The sequence below is a fragment of the Nothobranchius furzeri genome, chromosome 2 (assembly GCF_043380555.1).
Source record: "Nothobranchius furzeri strain GRZ-AD chromosome 2, NfurGRZ-RIMD1, whole genome shotgun sequence".
Taxonomy (NCBI): domain Eukaryota; kingdom Metazoa; phylum Chordata; class Actinopteri; order Cyprinodontiformes; family Nothobranchiidae; genus Nothobranchius; species Nothobranchius furzeri.
The window spans coordinates 14,698,022-14,718,337 of NC_091742.1; the positions used below are offsets into that span (position 1 = coordinate 14,698,022).

Genomic DNA, 20,316 nt, shown 5'->3' on the forward strand with positions numbered 1-20,316 from the left:
TGTTGTAATTTTACAGAGAAATAGTTTTACTGTGTATTTTAAATTTTAAAAAGTTCCATACTAGAGCTGCACGATCTTAGGAAAACCTGCAATATTCGATAAAGTGGTTAGTACTGTGATGACGATATTACTTGCGATAAATAAAAACTTAATTCAGGAACAAAAATAATGAAAAACAAAAAAATTTAAAAATGAGAAAAGCTAAAGATGTGAGGAAAGGGAAAAAGAAAATGAACAAGAAAAGGCAATCAGTGGATCCCGGGAAAAGCAGAATCAGCAAAAAGAGCAGAACTAAGCTAGCTCAGGTGTTTGCTAACCATCTAAATGTGCCGTCCGCCTCGGGGGCGTGACTCCAACCTATGAGAACCCACCCAATTGGCCAAATGGGTGAAGAGCTCTATTTGATTTGTTAAAAAACATCATGCTTCTGTTTGATTGAGAGAATGCATCATGTGTAGCAAACATTTGAGCTGACCATTTATTGTGATATGCATATTGTGCATGCTGTAGCATAAGCAAATCGATGATTTTTATTTGTTATGACCAGGAATATGTAATATTCTATATAAATATAAAATATTAACCTGCTAGGTCTTTATTGTAATTATTCAAAATATTCTAGGATTTAATTCAGAAGATCTAGGTTCTTTGCCTTTTCAGTGATCAACCACACTCGTTACTTCAAGAAAGAGTCAGGTTTATAAAAGAAAATTTATTTTACAAACAATTTAAAACATGACTAATTAGTTTCGGTAAAAAGAATTTGGTTTGCTCTAAGCTATAAAGTTGTTATCATCAGAAGAACATCAGACGCAATCTGTCATGTCTACTTCACCCGTTTTGGAGAGACCGTCTTGGTGGATCCGAAAGTCGCAGGGGTCGGTTAACCTTCATATACTTATAAGGTAAGAAATGAACTCTTGGAATTTAATTCTAGGAGAAACAAACAGCGTGTGCTGTTTTTGAAGGAATGGAGTGGGAAAGTGTGTTCACATCATCGACATAAGGTTCACATGGGCGACCACACCCACGGCCTTTTCCTGCTTGGATTATTGGATTTTCTTTTGGAACAAAAATGACACACTTTGGTCATAAAGAGTGTGTTTGTTTGGATGTTTACATCATGGAGATTGGCGATAGAGAAGATCAGGTGACTGGATCATTGGAAGTTGAAGGAACTGGAAAAGGACACAGAAGGCCCGCGGACCATGAGCAAATGCAAAACTTAGTTGGGATGAGAAGATACGGTGAGTCGGAATATTAAAAGATGATGAGTTGATCCCAAACAATGCTTCTAGGGACGCTTTTGGTGTAAATTCTCCCAAAGCACTGGAAGCTTTCAGACTTACCGTGATGGTGGTGGGCCTAGCTGGGCTAACGTGTCATGGATGGGTTGTTAGTGGTCCCCTCCGTCAAGGTGGTGAAGAGGACAGGTAAGTGGTATCCAAGTAAACAATCTCTAGAAGAAAGGCTGGTTGTTCATCATCAAGAATTTGTTGAGCAACAGGTAGAAATCTCTGGAAGATGGAGATTGCTTGCCCAGCTTGGGCCGACACTACTCCACTCCAATAAGGTTAGATCTAGCATCTCTCCTTCAGCCTTATCGCTGCCTATCCCGACTCCAACAGGCCCATTATCCTAGATAGCTTTGCTCCTGTTTCTTTGCCTGAGTTAACCAAACTAGTTAACTCTATGAAGACCTCTGCATGCCCCCTCCACATCTTACCCTCATCTTTGTTTAAAAGTGCTTTTCAGTCCATCGGCCCAGCGTGCTCTCTATAATTAATGCTTCTCTGGTCTCTGGTCAGGTCCCTGCTTACTTTAAGAATGCTGTAATCCACCCGCTTCTTAAAAAACCGAGTCTTGACCCCTCTCTCCATAGCAGCTTCAGACCCATCTCTAAACTTCCGTTCATCTCCAAGATCTTGGAAAAGGTTGTGGCTAAACAACTCACAGCTGCTCTTGATGAACATAACATCTATGATAGCTTCCAGTCAGGGTTTCGTAGAGCTCATTCTACTGAAACAGCTCTTCTTAGGGTCTCTAATGACCTTCTGACTCACAGGGATGCAGGGTTCTGGTTCTGGTCCTGTTGGACCTGACGGCAGCCTTTGACACTGTTGACCATCACCTGCTACTGGAGAGGCTGAGAGACTAGGTAGGCCTATCAGGAACTGCTCTGGAGTGGTTCTCCTCTTATCTTTCTGAGCGCTCCTTTTCTGTGGCCGTCTCCAAGTTTAGGTCCTCCACCACCTCCTTTACCCATGGTGTCCCACAAGGTTCTGTGCTGGGGCCTCTGCTCTTCCTCCTCTATCTGCTTCCTCTTGAGCACATCCTGAGCTCCTTCAAAGGAATCTCCTACCATCTTTATGCAGATGACATCCAACTGTACATCTCCTTTAAGCCCCATGAGATGTCTAAGCTGCAGCTGTTACACACCTGCTTAGACTCTATCAAAGCCTGGATGGACTCCTTTAAAAAGCAGCTGAAGACTCACTTGTTCAAGCTGGCTTTTGTATGACCTTCTTCACCACTCTATTCTGCTCTCCCCACCTATTCCAACTTCCTCAGGATCCACTGATTTCCCTCTTTCCTGTTCACGCTCTCTCTTTCTTAACATTTTTTTAAATCACAATTGCCTATTTTTGCTCATTTTAAATATATTTTTAAAAATTTTCTAAATGTTTTTTTATTTTTACATTTTTTGCTTTTGTGAAGCGCCTCGTGATTTTTATCTTGAGAGGTGCTATAGAAATGATACTTTCTTCTTCTTCTTCCATAGTAGGTGATCTGCAGAACGTTAGCTACATGGTAACCTGAAGCTAACAGAGTTTTTCCAGGCGTTTTTAGCAAGAAAAATGCGGTAGAGCGATGACGTAGGAGTTGTTTTACCGTGTTAGCATGTAGCTAATGTCCCGCTGATCTCTGCCCGTGGAGAATGAGCTGATCTAGAAGGCCAGGGCTCCCGGTCGCAGCGGTCTGGCCCTGCTTGTAATTTAACAGCCCCAGTCCATATTAGATCTCACATTTGGTATAGAGATGAGTCCACGGGCGGCAACACCCCCACTGCTCTCCCAATGGGGAGGGCCGACGATTCGTAAAAATGCCACGGCCAAATTTTGGTCCCAGTCCACCCCTGGATGGAGCTAACGTCAAAGTCAACGGTGCATAAAGGTGGCCATTGTGACCTGAAATGACCTTTTCGTCAACCTGAAGTAAACAATACCCAACAACAAGCAGAAGGCAAATGTGCATTGTCTGTTGTTAGTGACGTTTAGCACGCAAACGAGTTGAAAAACAAAGTCATGAATGTTGGGCCCAAAACCATCAGCAGCACCTGTAGGCTGATCGTGACCGCATGTTGGAGACGGTATCGACAAACTAAAACCCACATCTGTCTCTGGACTACTTCATCGTGGAGTCTGTGCTTGTTTGTGCTTCAACGATTGCTGAACCTAATCTGACAGATTATGTTTTCTTTAAGCTGAATGATCTCAGATTAATTTAACAGAACCATCTGACAGTTTGGTTTTTACCAACAATGGGAACAAAATAACCTATTTGGAGTTATTTATGATAATAAAATAGATGCAAACATGTTGTTTCCACTTTAGTTTCTTTTATTTTCATCATAAACCAAAAATATTCCCACAAACTCTTCTTTTATCAGCTTTAGTTGGATTAAAATGATCTCGTGTCCAAAACGTTTTAGAGGTTATTTTTGTTGCTTATAGTAGCAGTGCCCGTGCTGTTACCGGCTGTTACTCGTGATGAACACTAGATGGCGAAGCAAGACAACAAGTTTAATTATTTGCTACGTGTTTTCTTCACAATCTCAGACACAGATGTGCTCTCAGTGGGATCATTTATCAAAACAAAATGTGGAAAAGCTGCTTTTCTTTTTGTTTCTGCTGTAAAATGAAAACCTTTTTTTCTCCGTTGATCTCTTTTGTCTCAGATGTTTTCCCACCTCGTCTGTTGTTGGAGAATCGTTTCTCTAGATTTTGGTTCTCATTCTTATTCTGGCCCTGTGAGAATAAGATCCCACCTGTCCGATACACCTGCGGTGGCTCAGGTAAGCATCTTGATCCTGAAGGTAAAAGGAATTCTGAATGTTGGGAAAACCTGCTGATGTTCTTCCGTTAGAAAACAAACGAGCTGTCATAAAAGAACAACTAAATAAAAGATGAACACAGTCATCTGAACAGCAGAGACAGTGAAATCTTAATAAGTTGTTTTAAATATCAAACTCATTCCTGCAGGAAAACAGTTTATTCCCAGTTTTACTGGATATGGATGTAGGAATGACTTCCCTGATCCTGATCTGGATCACGACTGAAGGCATTTTCCTCTCTGAGGTGGACAGGTTTATCCTCACAGGTGAGGAGGAGCGTCATCATCATCCTCATCATCAGGAGTAGAGCCACTGCTCCTCCTCATCAAAAAGATTCAGCTGAGGTTTTCCGAGAACAGGCAGGGAATGTCATCCTCCAGCCCACTTCCAGAACCTTCTGGCTCGGGAATGCTTTAGGATTTGTCAGCTAGATAAAAGAGGAAGTGGGAATTATTTGACTTGTGTGATTTTTCAAAGGTGGTTCCATTTTTATATTCAGCAGAGGTTTCTCCAGTTAAAGTTGTGGTTTTATTTATGTTCAAATCCTGCAAGCGTGGGACCCTAAACTTAGACCACGTGCACCGGAAGTGACTCTCTCTCCTCCTGACCTGTCCCGGTCCGGACCCAGAACCCAGCAGGTGGAGCTGCACCATCCAAGAGTGTCCTGGACTACCTCAGCCAGCGACAACACTCTGCGCACGTGCGCTGCGCCGTCAGGCGTGTCTGAGGCGCGCGAGATCACCAAGTTCTGAGGCAGCGCGCGCTTGGAGGAACCTGGCAGCTCGCGCACCTTCTTTTATTTGGGTTTTTGTTTCCGGTAAAAAGGACAAATGGGTTTCTGACAGCAGCAGCAGCCGGGCTGCGGGCGCCGCCGGCTCCTCCGGACCGGAAAATGAAGCGTCTCTGTCGGAAGCTGGCGGTGGCCGTGGCGGTGCTGGTGTGGCTGGGAGCGCTGGTTTACCTGCTGGTGCTGAGTCGGAGGAAGTTACCGGAGCTCGGTACCGGAGCGGGAGGAGCAGCGGGAGGCGGAGAGGCTCTGTACAACCAGGTGGAGTAGAGATAAACGCTAAAGTTCGCTCATTAAGGCAAAATTAGGACTGCAAATGTTTCTTTTTGACTGTTTTCTCACATTATCTCCTTATATTTGAACTTCAGCTGTTTGCGTTTGGTCCAGAATCTAAATACTAATAAAAACAACAGTAAAATCACATTTAATGAACGTTTCTCCTGATTAAAATGTAAGAAATGAGCATAAAATGAACTTAGAACAGAACAATTTGATCCTTTTATCTTGTTTTGACAAAACAGTTAATCTGTAAATTAATTTGGACATTCAGCTTAAACAGTCTCATAAGGATTAAATGTTGAGACACATCCTTATAAAACTTGTTTCCTGTTTATTAAGAATATTTTTACCCTCTAATAGGTTACTTTATCTTCTTTAATTTGAGTTTCCTATCAAACCCAGAGCCTGATGATCAGGTGATCTTTTCATGCTAAACAATCACATCCCCTCCTGTTCTGGTTATATAAACTATTGATCCTACCTCTCCTCACCTGCAGCTGTGTAGGTGTTCTGGATGTGTCTGGATGTCAGGAGCTTCCTCAGATGCTGAGGAGTTGACTTCTGCTTAGGAGGAATGCTTCTTCTATCGTGAGACAGAAATAATCAGTTTGAGGAATTCTGGGAAGCTTTTATTTGGTTTATTCAAGACCGATGAAAGTTTCCTCTGTTAATTTAAAGTATGAAAATATATTTTCTGATTCCTCGTAGAACAAAACCCAGAAAATGTCCATTTCTTTGGCTTAGCTCCTTCAGAAACAGCTGTTTTTGTCCAGAAGCGGAGCAGAAAGCTGCATGTCGTCGTCGTCTTCCTCCGCTTATCCGGGTCCAGGTCACAGGGGCAGCATCCCAACTAGGGAGCTCCAGACCGTCCTCTCCCCGGCCACCTCCACCAGCTCCTCCCGCAGGACCCCAAGGCGTTCCCGGACCAGATTGGAGATGTAACCTCTCCAACGTGTCCTGGGTCGACCCGGGGGCCTCCTGCCGGAAGATCATGCCTGAAACACCTCCCCAGGGAGTTGTCCAGGAGGCAGTTTGCCAGAACCTCTTTGGAGCCGATCGATAGTCTTTCTCCATGGCCTCACCAAACTCCTCCCACGCCCGAGATTTTGCCTCGGCAACTGCCACTGCTGCACCCCACTTGGCTATCTGGTGCGTGTCTGCTGCCTCCAGAGACCCACAGACCAGCCACGCCCTGTAGGCCTCCTTCTTCAGCCTGATGGCTCCCCGAACCTCTGGTGTCCACCAGTGGGTACGGGGGTTGCCACCATGACTGGCACCAGCCACCTTGCGACCACAGCTAGCAACAGCCGCCTCAACAATCGCAGAGTGGAACAAGGCCCACTCGGAGTAAATGTCCCCCACTGCTCTCGGGACGTGGTCAAAGCTCTGCCGGAGTTGGGAGTTGAAGACCGTCTTGACAGGTTCTTCTGCCAGACGTTCCCAGCAGACCCTCACTATGCATTTGGGTCTGCCAGGTCTACGCGGCATCGTCCCCTGCCATCTGATCCAACTCACCACCAGGTGGTGATCAGTTGACAGCTCCGCTCCTCTCTTCACTCGGGTGTCCAAAACATACGGCTGCAGGTCAGATGATACGACTACAAAGTCTATCATCGACCTGTGACCTAGGCTGCCCTGGTACCAAGTGTACCGATGGGCGTCCTTATGTTCGAACATGGTGTTCGTTGTGGCCAAACTGCGGCTTGCACAGAAGTCCAATAACTGCACGTATCATTCTTAAACATGGGTTTAATATTCTGCGCATGTTGACCTCTGACCTCCTCAGGTCTAAGACCTGGCTGTGAGTTTTCTGACTGAGCTGTGAAAGCACACCGGGTACTAAGTGGAAGCCTTCAGACAGGCTGTGTTATATTTCCGTGGATTCCTGTGATATAACATGTTATCAGGCGGTTTTGGAGGGAGGTTATGAAACGAGACGCAGGAAGTCAGTTTTTATGTTTTATGGACCAAAGGGTCGAGTTTCACTCCGGCCCTCTGCAGGACGTGGCTGGTTGTGAGTTTTGCATCACGATGTTGGACTTCAATGTAAACTCAGTATTCAAATTTATTGAGATGAAAGTTTTCACCATTTTTTTTTTTGCACCGATTTGTAGTTTGTCATTTGATTTATTTTTTCTCTGCATCTACCCAACAGAATTTAGAGTAATCAGATTTCCTTCAGATTAATTTTTATTATAACTTTTTACTTCTGGTCAGAGAAGTCAAACCCATTTTACATGTGGTTGGTTGTACTTTCATGTGTGACCAAGACCAGGTCACACCCGCGGAGGAGGAGAGGAAGCCGGCTGCATTCATGGATTAAATCTCTTACAATCATAATCTGCTCTTTTTAAGAAAGCATCCATGAGTGCGGAGTCACGCACTTTAGTTGACTTGAAAGTAGGGATGCACCAATACCGATTCCACTATCGGTAAAAGTTAACCGATACCAGGAACCGACTGATACCATGAATGGCTTCACTGCAACTTGTCATTTCTGTTCACCTAATAATTGAGTTTTGTGATGATCTCTATTCATATATTTTACTTTTTATCTACCTCACAGTCTTTTCCTGTTGAAAGCAGAGAAGAAAATAAAATCTGTGTTCTAAATCATTGCATTTTTTGTGTGTGGTAGAAGTATCGGCAATCGTTATCGGTGAGTACTCAGATCCAAGTATCTGTATGCATCCTTACTGGAAAGTTCAACTTCTCTTAAAAATGGTTAGAAAAGTGCAGCCAGCCTGCCTTGGTGCTGCAGGGGAAACTGCATTAATACACATGAAAGCTGTTTCTACCTTCAGATGTCCTCTTTGCATTTCCGGAGTAGAACAAGAACATGTTTTTTTTAAAGCACCTCTCTAGATAAAAAACACAAGCACATAAAAATAGATAATAATGGGAGAAAACATTAACAGCTTTAACTGTTTTTATTGTATTAGTAGATAGTAAATATTAATGTGAATGATTTGTTGTGCTAGGTTACAGGATAGCTTGGCAGGCTAGTGTTGGACCTTTGTTTGAAGAAAATCGTGAATTGAACTGAAATCGCAATTCAATCTTTTCCTAAAATCGTTCAGCCCTAATATATGTGCCAAAAATTATGCTTCTCACTTACAAATCCTTGAACCATCAAGCTCCTCCATATCTGTGTGAACTTGTCCATTACTACAACCCGCCGCGTGCTCTCAGGTCTGAAGATAAGCTCCTCCTAGCTGTTCCCAATGCACGTTTAAAAAGCCGTGGAGAGAGGGCTTTCTCTGTCTGTGCACCGAAGCTGTGGAACGCATTACCACTGCTAGTGAGGCAAGCACCAACAGCTAGCATTTTTAAATCACGCCTGAAAACTCACTACTTCAACCTAGCTTATACAACATAATTATGAACCTCACTGACATCTGCATTGTTTAAAAACTGACTCCACAATTATCGACTTCCGTATTATTGAGGTTCTTTGTAAAATGTTTTTTCCTATTTTTACTTCACCCTGTGTCTTAATGATTTTTAGCTGTTATTTTTGGGAATTTTCTTGTATTTCCTTTTTATCTTTTATCTGTGTTCGACATGTTTATATAACGCCTGTTTAATTAACCAACATTTTTAGTGTACAGCGCCTTGTTTGGTTGTAATGCCTTGTGAATGCGCTTTATAAATAAAATTGGATTGGATTGGATTGGATATCGATATTTTCTTACATCCCTAGCTGCTGTTGTGTCCTTGGGCAAGACACTGAACCCACCCTGCCTGCTGGTGGTGGTCCGGGGCACCGGTGGTGCCTGCATTCGGCCACCTTGCCTCTGTCAGCGCGCCCCAGGGCAGCTGTGGCTGCATCACCACCAGCGTGTGAATGACTGACTGTGTTGTGAAGCGCCTTGGGGGGTTGTTGAACCCTAAGAAGGCGCTAAATAAATACACGCCATTTACCATTTACTTGTTAATATTCATGATATGCAAAAGTATGGCCCCTGATTTGCTGATTTCTTTTTTATTTTATATTTTTGCATTGTTGGACCCTGGTCTGCTTTCTAGAGTGTTATGTGGACTAGTTACCATGCCACCGTATCAAGCTCATTTTTTTATTCTTTAGGATTTTTCATTTTTATCTGGTATATTCTTTTATCAATCTTATTTATTGAGAGTTTTATCTGTTGTAACATTCGGTCGTATTTTTGCCCGTGTCCAGCACTTTGAACCATTGTGACCCGTGGTGGTAAAGCGCTTTATGAACAAAAAGAAACAGAGTGTTTACCCTAGAAATGTTTCCATCCGTGGCGGGGAAGGGGGTTAATCCATGGACCGTTTTGCTACCATGCTACTCCCGTGACAGCTGGGGGGTGGGGGGCGTCACAGCCATGACGCAGCGCCACACCTGAGCCCACGTAGAGGAGATGCTGGCAATGTAACTCTTCTGCTGCCTTCGTTTGTTCTCCCTCCTTGCGTAAAAATGCAATGGTGATGATTTATCTTAGTGTTGCTAACGGTTAGCTTCTGTTAGCCAAGGCGTGCTCTGCTCTCCCCTTCCTGTGGGCGGTCCCAAGCTGAGGTGGGTGGGGCTATGAATAATAGTTTTCTGAATAATGACGTGATTGGAGTTGAATAAAATTTTGGTGCTACACATAGTGTTTCTTAGTGAACCAGACCTGTAAAAATGGCAGATTTACACAGTTTAGTGAGAGATTGCACTTGACTGAAAATAAACTTTCGTAATTTGAGAATCTTGGTGTTGATTTAATTTAGTGTGAACAGGATGTGGTTTCAGATGTCAGATATCTAATGTTCTCCCTGAAAGTCGACCTGAATCTCAGTTTGTCGTCTTCAGTATGAAACCTGGAATGTATTGAAACTAGTTTGGAGGTGAGAAACAGATGAAACCACTACAGACCTAATCCTGAACCTGTATAGACTTGTTCTGCTAGCTCTGCACTAATGAGGGAACCTTTGTTCTGCAGGATGGTTTGTTCGTAGAACGTCTCTGTGTGTGTGACCTAAAGTCTTATTTCAAGTCACGATACTCCTGCCCATGGCTTTACACTACGTGTAAAGCCATGGGCTTTAAGGCGTCAGGTAAAGGTAGGCTTGTACGATCGTTAGCGCGCTCACAGGCTGCGTCTGTTGCAGCAATAGGAGAATACACGAGGCTGCTTCTGATGTGGAGGCTCATTATTCAGACAAGTTCAAACCACTGCAGCGAGGAAGACCTTCTCACACACAAAAGATGTTTGAGCAGAACAAAAACCAGAAAAATCAAACATTTTCTGTTTGAATCCGTCATTCAGACCAAACCTTTGTGTGGAAAATTTTCTTTGGTTAATCACAGGGACGTATTATGTAAATCTCACTTTTGGCGTCCTCTTGTGCTGCCATGCGAGTCCCTACTGCCTCTAAACTCTCCATATGTGAGTAAATACCCATCCACCAGTGTTTGGCTATAGGAGTTATGGAGACACAGACATGAATTCATAGATGCGTCATTGGGCACCGGAGAGCGTAAAAGCATCATCGCCATATTGGATGGGTTCCTCACTTTCCAAACCCAACTGGAGTCAACGCAGAGTGAGCCACTTTGCCCGTTTTTTGTGCTGCCTGCGGTTGCAACAACCAGTGTACTATTGAAGACAGATCAGGTGGGATTACTATAGTCTTTTCTAGCCGACCTGTTGGATTTTAGTCTGGTAAACATTTTCTTCAGTAGAAAAAAAGCACTGGGGGTGAATGGGAACCCAACCAAGATGGTGGCCCGCTTCTATGTTAGCTCCAATTTAGAGTGCCAGTCTATGTATATGATGTCTGTGGAAGAAGCAAGCCCCTCCTGTATATCAGAGCTCTTCACCTCATACCAGCCAATCAGGGGAAAGGAGGTGTGGCCAGCAACAGCTTGTTTTCTTAAAGTGATAGAGCCCTAAAGCCGCTCATTCTGGAAGGTGCTGAAACTGTCAGGAATAAAACTGCTTCATGTGAGAGGCATTTAGTGCAAATTACTTCATAAACCTGTTTTGTATCAACAATAGGACTATTATTATTATTATTATTATTATTATTATTATTTACACTGAGATATCCATTCAGTCTGGACTCCATGTGTTGGAGACTGTTGAACATTTGATCTGCACTGTTTGAAAATGGGAGTTATCATTTAGGTTCCTAAACTTTGCCATCATGTGTAATGAGAGCAAACAACACATTTAAATAATTGCTTTGCACTTATTTTGCAATGATATGGACAAAACTTCTATCCCAATAGCGATAAAAATCACAATATAAAGCAAATAACAATTTTTGTCAATCTTTAGTGTTCTCAGGGAGTTTTAAGTTATATTTTAAGATATCAGAAGTTTATTTCTGAGCAAGGCGCACAACTAACCAGATCAGGTGTTTCCTCTGTGGAGCCCTCTGCCTCGGGACTGGTGGTCGGTGGCAGCGGCTGGGGCGCTCCTTGGGTAGTACCCAGGTATTGGTGGGGTTGCTACCCTCCCTCCCAGGGCGCCCTGGATTGGTGTCTTGGCTGCTGCCGTGGATCTGCTGCTGTCGAGGCAGATGGCTCCCTTGATGGCATGTCTTTCATTACCTGTCCAATCTGAGCTCAGCCTAGTGTTTACTGTGGTCTTTTAATGTGTTATGTGTGTGTGTGTGTGTGTGTGTGTGTGCCTGGGAATGGTTTGTGGATTGGGGGGTAAAACTGTCATAATTGTTTTAAGTGTGGGAAAGGGAGGGACTGTGGGTTATATGGGTCATTTTAATCTGTTAAGCACTTTGTGCTGCTTGTGTTTCATGAAAAGTGCTTTATAAATAAAGTTTGATTGATTGATTAACCAACAACCTGCTGGTTGGTTCTGGATATGCAACTGAAGGCCACAAATGGCCCATGGGCCACAATTTGGATATCCCACATGTACCATTTTAGGCTCATGGGTGTACTGGTGCTCATCTCCAGGGCTCAGTGAGCCACGACGACCTGTGGCCAAAGTTCAGTTCAGCTTTATTTCATCCTGCTGAACGGTATAAAAAATCCTAATTACGAAATGGTTTCCATCATAGTCGGCCCTGGACCTAGTTTAGTGTTTTTCATGTATGCAGCTTGCAGAAACTCGTGCGTCCTTGTTTTGTTTACAAATGAATGTTTCTGCAGATCAGTCTCAAAGTTCTTCGTGTTTTTATCGTCTCTGTTCAGTTTCACCAACCTGCTGCAGCGAATCCAGCAATCAGAGCAGCTCGGGTCACGCTTGTGCTGAAAGAGGCTGCACAGTCTGACCTGCAGGCTTCACCCTGATTGTTTCTGGGTTGTGGAGACTTTCACTCCTCAGGCTTGAGGTTTAGGGGTCTAAGAACTTTGACCAGAGACAAATCAAAACCAAGACATCGTCCAGAGCTCAAATTCAGATTTGAGAAAATCCCTTTTTGGGTTTTCGGAACAGAAACGATAGAGACTGGCTGAATTCATTCTCATTTTTGTGCATCAGGTGTTTACATAGCCCCTTACCCAGATCATTGACCTAATGAAATGGTAATGACATTATTAATTTGCATGTAAATGCAGCCCTTGTTAGTGCTGGATTCACAGGTGGAAACCTGCAGATGAGTGTAAACACGAGGCAGGTCAGAAGCCTCCTGTGGTTAAACAAGCAGCAGGTTGATTCTTTAAACGATGCATTCAACAAGGCTGCTGATTGTTGGTTTTAAATATCTGGGATTATTTAAAATTCACCACATCAGGGGAATGTGTGCTGGGTTTTTACCCGCCATTTCTTCTTTTGCAGGGAGAGGCGCTCCTGCAGAGTTTGCACAGATACACTGGCTCCCGCCTGCACGATCACATCCTCGTCTGCATGTGCTCACAAAGAAAAAAACAGCATTTCCCACACAAAGGGAGGATGTCACACACACTCTTTGAGCTGGTGTTTGGAGAGCTTTTTAAGCTGCTTGGCTGGAGTGTGGCTTGTGTCCTCCAGGGGGTTGGCGTGGGGCCTGTATGGAGTTCCATCTTTAGAAGTCCCAACACGAGAGGGAAAAATCTGGTGAAATACTGTAGGGCTCTGTCTCTGCACACATTTATGGAGAAGACCTTTGTTTTTATGATGGCATCGCTACTTCTAAAACATCCATGCTTGTTGGCTTTGGTGCTTCTTTATGTGACAGGACAGATTACAGGCGCCCCTCAGTGACGCGAGGGGTTGTGATTGGTCCACACAGCAGCTGACGGGCAGAGCGCTCTTCCATCACCTGCTGTACAAAAACAAATGTAGGCGCTAGTTAACTGTTTTGTTTCTCTTTGGGTTTGTGCAGCTAAGTGGGGTAAAACATGTAGTTTAACAATGTCAGATTTGTTAAATTATGTCCAGGAAATGGCCCCTATATTAGGATAAAGCTCCTCAGTTTGTTTTGGTCCTGTTTGGAGCTGACGGTGTTGTGTTGAGGTTTGTTCTCCTGTTCAAGTGTCTCATGTCTCTGCTCTGCCTTGTGCTGTGGTAGCTACTAACGTCAAAGTACAACTACTCCCAGTATTGTGTATAACTGTAATTCAGTCATCCTTGATATTTCACCTTATTGTAAACCAATATTTAAAGGAACAGTCCGAAAGAATTATACAGTCAAATAATCACAAAACAGTCTCATTTATGTTGGAAGGAAGTTCACATGGAAACAGATTTTACTGTCAGCCCACTGGAGGGTTGTGAGGTTTTCTCCTTTCAAAAAGGCCAAAGAGGGACGTAGTCTTTGTTTATAGTCTGCCGAGTCAGCGCTGGCATTTGTGATTCGACACCAACCGGCCAAAAGCAGCGTTTAGTGAAGTTCCTGAGCCAGTAAACAGGAGCGACCTAGAAGTTACTTATTGTACCCCCTAGACATCTTTTTGTTTTACTGTATTGGGCAAAGAAGGCTAGAGGCTAGGGCTGGGCGATATATTGAAAATTCATTGTTATCAAAATTTGTGACTCTTATTCGGATAATTTTTCCCATGCCAATAAATATGATAATAAAAAAATGAAAAGATGTGTGTAGCTTGGCAACGTTCATGTCCCTTTAAGAAGCTGTACCACCTTGAGTCACATACGAATGTGACTCAACGTAATACACGAGACAGCCCCATCTAGTGGACAACTGTTGTGTCTTCGCATACCTGTAGTTATCGTCCATTTATCGTTATCAAGGTGAACTCCTCAATATATTGTGATATTGATTTTAGGCCATATCGTCCAGCCCTACTAAAGGCTAACTTTGAGCTAACAATGCTAAAGGTGAATTAGCAGCAAATAGAAAATACTAGCATACGCCTCACACTTCAAATGCAATATTACAGTGAAATGTTTTTATTTACTTATGAACTTACTGTGTATGACTCATCTTCACTCATCATCTAGAATCTCCTGGTGCTGATCCGTAACCAGCAACCGCCTCGAAACTCACGGAGCGGGAGGAAGAGAGTCTCTCCGAGAGAGCCCGGTTGTTATGAAACATGGGCTGCAGTACCCAAATCTGACCACAGGGTGTCATTCTTACATCATGCACCTTTAACTCCACTTGACAAGATGTAGCGTGCTTTCAGACTCCGCTTTACAAATAAATCAAATTACAAAGAAACTATTTTCAGATGAAAATCCCACTGAATTGGTTACCGATGACATTTGTATTTGCTCATCTTCCGCTGCTTACCTGTGTTCGGGTCACTGGGCTAGCAGTCCCAGCAGTGCGACCTCCTGTTGTTGACTGGTCAGACATAACCTCCCACCTGACTGGTACCAGTAGAACACACCCAGACGATCTGGCTGGGCTTAACCAAGCTACTCCTGGACCTCAAAGGTAGTTTCGACATTTTCATTAATACAAGCATTTCCAGTTTGACCTGGCACGCTTCTCTGCCTAAATCTTCTCCCTCCTCTCTAAAACAGAAACGGTAAAAACTTTAATCTGTTGAATTTCATTAAGATTCTCTCTGCAAACAGAATGTTTTCCGTCTCTGACTCGTGTCTTCGTTTCTCTCGTTGGTTTCACAAGAAAAAACAAGATTGATGCTCTAGTCGCCGCGCTCGCCTTGTGTGTCACGACGCCCAGTCGCTTCACAAAAGGACAAGACGCATCCACAATACCACACACTGCACTAAACAGCACAATTACACACACACACACACACTGTTGAAATTATTCATTTCCCCATACGAAATGCGGTTATTGTTCCTTTCTCCATCCCTCTCCCTATCAGGATGTATTCACATGGAAAAGAGGAGAGGGAAATGAGTTTTCAGAGCAGCTATAAGCAGTTCCCAGGGAGGGAATAATAGTAATAATGTTTTCTATGAGGCTCAGAGTGCAGCGGGACCCACAGGTTAGCTAAGCAGACTGGCCTCTGGCATCGAGGGCCTCATTTGTGTCAGGCTGTTATCACAGAGGGAAACAAACCCTGCTGTTGTTCAGCAGCGATAAATCACAAAGTCACCCGACAGTTTGGCTTTTTACACAATCCCAGAGTGTAGAAACCCTTTTGTTTTTGGAGTTTGAGTTTTAAATCTACGGTTTTGTTCTACGTCCCTTCATTTTGCGTATGAGCAGACTGGCTCAGTCCAGTCTTTGCACCGGGGAGATTTCTCTCCTCACATTGTCGTTTAGTTGAGGTTGTAAAGGGACTGTATGGTGGTAAAAGCTCTGTTAGCCTGGATAGGATCTTGTTTGTAACGCACGTCACCCACCTGCATCCGGCACAAAGGGTGGTGGTCCATAAACCTCATTTACATCAAGTTCTACCTCATTTCAGTAAAAATAACCAGAAATCATGAATGGACCATAGCTACTTTATGAAGATTACGTCCGTGCCCGTAAGCCAGAATTGTTTGTTTGCATAAAAAATGCTTCAAAATTTGATTTTATCTTCTACTAGAGCCATGCGTTGGGACGGGGATCCAGCGGTAATCTCACAGGAATCAGTTACCAAAAAAGTAAATGAAATCTTTGACAGGATGGAGTCTGAGGTCGGTGGTAAGACTGTAGAGCAGTGGTTCTCCATCCTGGTCCCCGAGGGCCATTATCCAGCATGTTTTACTGTTTCCTGCTTCGGCACACCGATGAGCTGCTGAGCAGGTGAATCAAGTGTGTTGGGGTAGGGAAACAACTAAAACATGCTGGAGACCGGGCCTCGGGGAATGGAGTTGGGATCACTGCTGTAGACAACGGAAGGATGGAGAATGTGATACGGAAAAGCTTGTTCTTCTGAAATAAAACATTATGTAGCAATCAATACAAATTATAATTATGACCAATAAGATGTGATGATTCCATATAAATATGGAATATCAACCTGATTGATCTTTGAATGTTTATTCAGAAGAGTTTAGGATTCTTTGCTTGTTCAGGGACCATAAACACACTTCGTATTCATTCAGGCAGAGTCAAGTATATAGTTAGAAGGAATTTTATTCTTTTCTAAACTAATGATAATACATGACAAGCTATGAATAATGAGATGTGATAGAGCGTATATGCGGTGATGGAATGTGTGTTGTAGGTGGTGTGGTGTAAAGTAGATGTGTATCAGAACCTTTGTATCTGAAAGAGATTGTGAATTCTGGGTGTAAAAGAATTTGTTGTCTGCTATAAACTAGAGAGTTGTTTATTAATTAAACAACATCAGACGAAATCTGTTGTGTCTACAATCCCTGACCGGAGACCCCCGGTCACATCCGGAATGTCAGGAAGTCGGGTGGACCTCAAGGCACCGAAGTTCGTAGAATAACCGCAGTGCGACCAGTCCGGTCTAGAGATGTCTCCAGGTCACAACAGGCAGGTTCGTTGCGTCTAACACGGATGTTCTCTTAAGGAGTCGTGCGGCTGTGTCAGCTGGCAGTGTGCCAACAGGTCTGACTATGTGTCAAAGAGAGAGAGGTGTCTCAAGGAGGCTGGTTCCGAATTGGTCACTTCGGAGTTCCGCTCAAAACTGAATAACTCGGGAAGTCACTCTAGTTTTAATAATCTAGAGTTAATGATTTCTGCGAGTCAGAATTTGACATGTTTGTAGGCTTTTAGCAAACATCCCTCAGAAAACCACACCTTCCAGATACAAGATGTTCTTGTTCTGTGGATAAAGAGTCTTTAACTTCATGTGAGATGGCTTTAACCTTGATTAGCATCTAATGAACATTGTGTTTGAGTGTAGGTAATGATTAACTCGTTAAATCAAACAGTACTGATCATAAGATATAAATGGATCATTGTAATAATAATATTCATTTCAACTTCACTAAAAAGGCACAGATTATTCAAACATTTCATGTAACATCTGGTTCATTCAACCATATGATTATTTAACTTATGAGTTGTAAAAGTTTACTTTTCATTCAGTGTGGGATCCAGCAGTCTGAGATGAGAGGACAGCCTTGTTTGGAGACCTAGTTTGACAATCTCGTCTTCATGGACTGTCAACAAGCACTGCAGAATCTTCTGGGTGTTAGAAGCTAGAATAGGAAGTCCACCTAGATAGTGGAATTAGTTCTGTAGATGACCGGTCACTACGTAGTTCAATATATAGGTCAAAACTGACCCTTTTCTGGACGTTACAATTCTGTGCATCCTTTTCCTACATGAGGTTTATTGTTTCCTTGTTTTTAATCTGTAGCTTCTGCGTTAAAGCTTGGAGGTCATGTGATTATAGGATATACAGGGTTTTTCAAAAATGGCATCCTAGACTGCTAAAAGCTCTTAAACCTGGATCTCTGCCATGTACAAATGAGGGTTTTATTCAAACGTCAACTTTACTCAAATTGTTAATACGTTAGCAGATGTATCTTGTTCATGTGTGGAAAGTGTGCTTCCTGTAAACTCTTCTTCTCCTATCGTTCCCTCTGTAGCTACCTGGTGTTCAGGAAGTGGATTTCAGTGTAGACATTAGCTCTGCCATGCTGATGGCACCACTCATTCTTTTCACCGTCGATTTGCAACCAGTTTATTTAAATATAGAATAATCTGATAAAAATGACTCAATGGCTTTCCTGACTTAACTTATGAATGTAAAAGCATTGGGCTGCTGTTTGCTCCTGTTGGATCAGGCACAATGTGCAGTGGAAGTAGCACCACCACTTCCTGCAGGACCTTTCCTAAACAGTAGGTGTCACCAAATAGAAGATGGGGTGGTGCCGGTTACATGGACCTGGTTTGAGTTTAAGAAGATCGTAAGCTAGTAGCTCATTAATACCCTAACTCATTCGCTGCCAGCGTTTCTCACCGTTTTTGCTGTTTTTAAGAGTCCCAGAACGTTGCGCGCTAGGATGATGTCGACGCCAAAGCGACCAAAACAAAGCGGAGACTCACCTCTTACATCTGGAAGAATCCGTACGTTTTGAGCGTTATCCATTCTTTCATAATCCGTTGTTGAATTGTGATCAGCAGACGCTTTTCCGGTTCACGCCTCACCTTTTTTTACAGCAGCGGCCCAAAACGATCTCCTAACACACGGATGTTCTGCTTCCTGATCACTTGACGTACGTGGATGGAGATCGGCTTTAGAGCTGAGATGTTTGTTCTCACGGTGCGGGGGCCCGTTCCGATGCCCACACAGTAAAAACATGCAAATGGCGGCTTTAGTCGTCAATGGCAGTGAATGAGTTAAATATGACAAACCTCTAAACTTATCTTACTGTTGTTGACACAAAAAAAACGCGGCAAAGTGTAATTTTCCAGGCCGAAGCAACACTTAACCTTTCTAAAGCGAATGAAAATCACTGAGAACGGACTCCTTTGTTTCGATACAGGGACTGCAGTACTCTAATGTGACCACAAGGATGCCATTTCTACTTAATGCACCTTTAAAGATGATTTTTAAAGCCACTTTGCTTTTGGTCACACAGTAAACTTTCTTTTTACCACCCAATCCTGCCACAAAGTAATTTAGCAGATTAGTCGTTCTTTTATAGTTTTGGAAATGATTTTGACCATCAGAAATGGAGTTTTTGCTCCCCAAACATTTTCGTCTTCTGTGCTTAGCAATACTTTGGCTTTTAAACAACAGTAGAACAAAGAAAAGGATGAAAGGACTGAATGCATCAGATCAGGAGCAAATAAAACAATTTCATAAATTTCTGGTCTTTTTGCAGCTTTTACGTCTGCCGAATGCATGAAAACAAAACCATCTGAGGATGGAGTGATCAAAGACTCCTAGGCTTTGTGCTGACAGAGGAAAGTTCCCGTCGACTAAATGACAGGAGGTGTGTTTTTACAAGTGATTTCTTGTTTTGCCCCTGTAGGTTTCAGCTAAATGAACAGTCACTCCTATTATTCAGAGACAGTTAATTTGCAATCACTGTATCGCTGCCGCATGAGCGGACGCGTTTCTCATGGAGGCACGAGAAAAGGCATTTTGCATTTTTAGCTTCCTTGCTTCTTCTTCCTTTATAAATGATTCAGTCGATTCAGAAAAAAAGGAAGAATCTGCATAAATGGGATTTTTCAAAGTTGGGGAGGCGGCACAATCAAACATCTTTGAGTGCAGAATTATCCGAGTCCACAGCGAGCGAGCGAGAGTGTTTGTGTGATGCTTCCAGATAAACGCAGACAGGAGAGAATTGGAGTCGCTGATATTCTACATCGGGCTTCATAACGCACCACAATTACATCTATTACGCTCATCTTTCTTGTGTTTTACTGCGTTTGGTTATCAGACTCTAGCTGCTTTTTAAAAACATCACCTGATCATCAGACAAAAAACGCTTTTCTTTGTTTTATGACGACAAAAAGCATCAAAAGCCCAACAATGGATGAACTTCTGTTTGTTTCTGCAGGAATCAGCTAGACGTCGACCCTTGCTGGTCCTCCTATTGCCGATGGCCGATATGTACGCCCTTTTCCACCTTATCTCCATGCCAAAACGTCACTAAAACATCAGTGGATGCACCAAATTTCTGAAGCTGAATCAGTTTTTGAACACCAAATTTAACAAACTGCTAAATCTTAATTTTGTTCAAGTCGGACATCTAAATAAAATCATTAAAACAAATCAACAAACTGACCAAGGATTAAAAATGTAAAACTGGTATATAAAAAAAAGTTGTTGAAATAAATTTTGGAGTATTTATTATGCAGAAACATAAACATACATTAAAATTCACTTCCACAACAGCACCGGGCTGCCCGAGAATGTGCCTGACTTTATCAGCTCATA

General features: G+C 43.0%; 1 protein-coding gene across 1 annotated transcript in view; it reads left to right on the forward strand.

The window, feature by feature from the left end:
• Positions 1–4,566: 4,566 nt before the first annotated feature.
• Positions 4,567–20,316, forward strand: part of galnt14 (UDP-N-acetyl-alpha-D-galactosamine:polypeptide N-acetylgalactosaminyltransferase 14 (GalNAc-T14)) — a 198,290-nt gene continuing 182,540 nt past the window's right edge. The window contains exon 1 of the mRNA XM_015947783.3: positions 4,567–5,162. Within this exon, the coding sequence (XP_015803269.1) occupies positions 5,007–5,162 (156 nt within the window). The 5' untranslated portion in view covers positions 4,567–5,006. The remainder of the gene's footprint in view (positions 5,163–20,316) is intronic.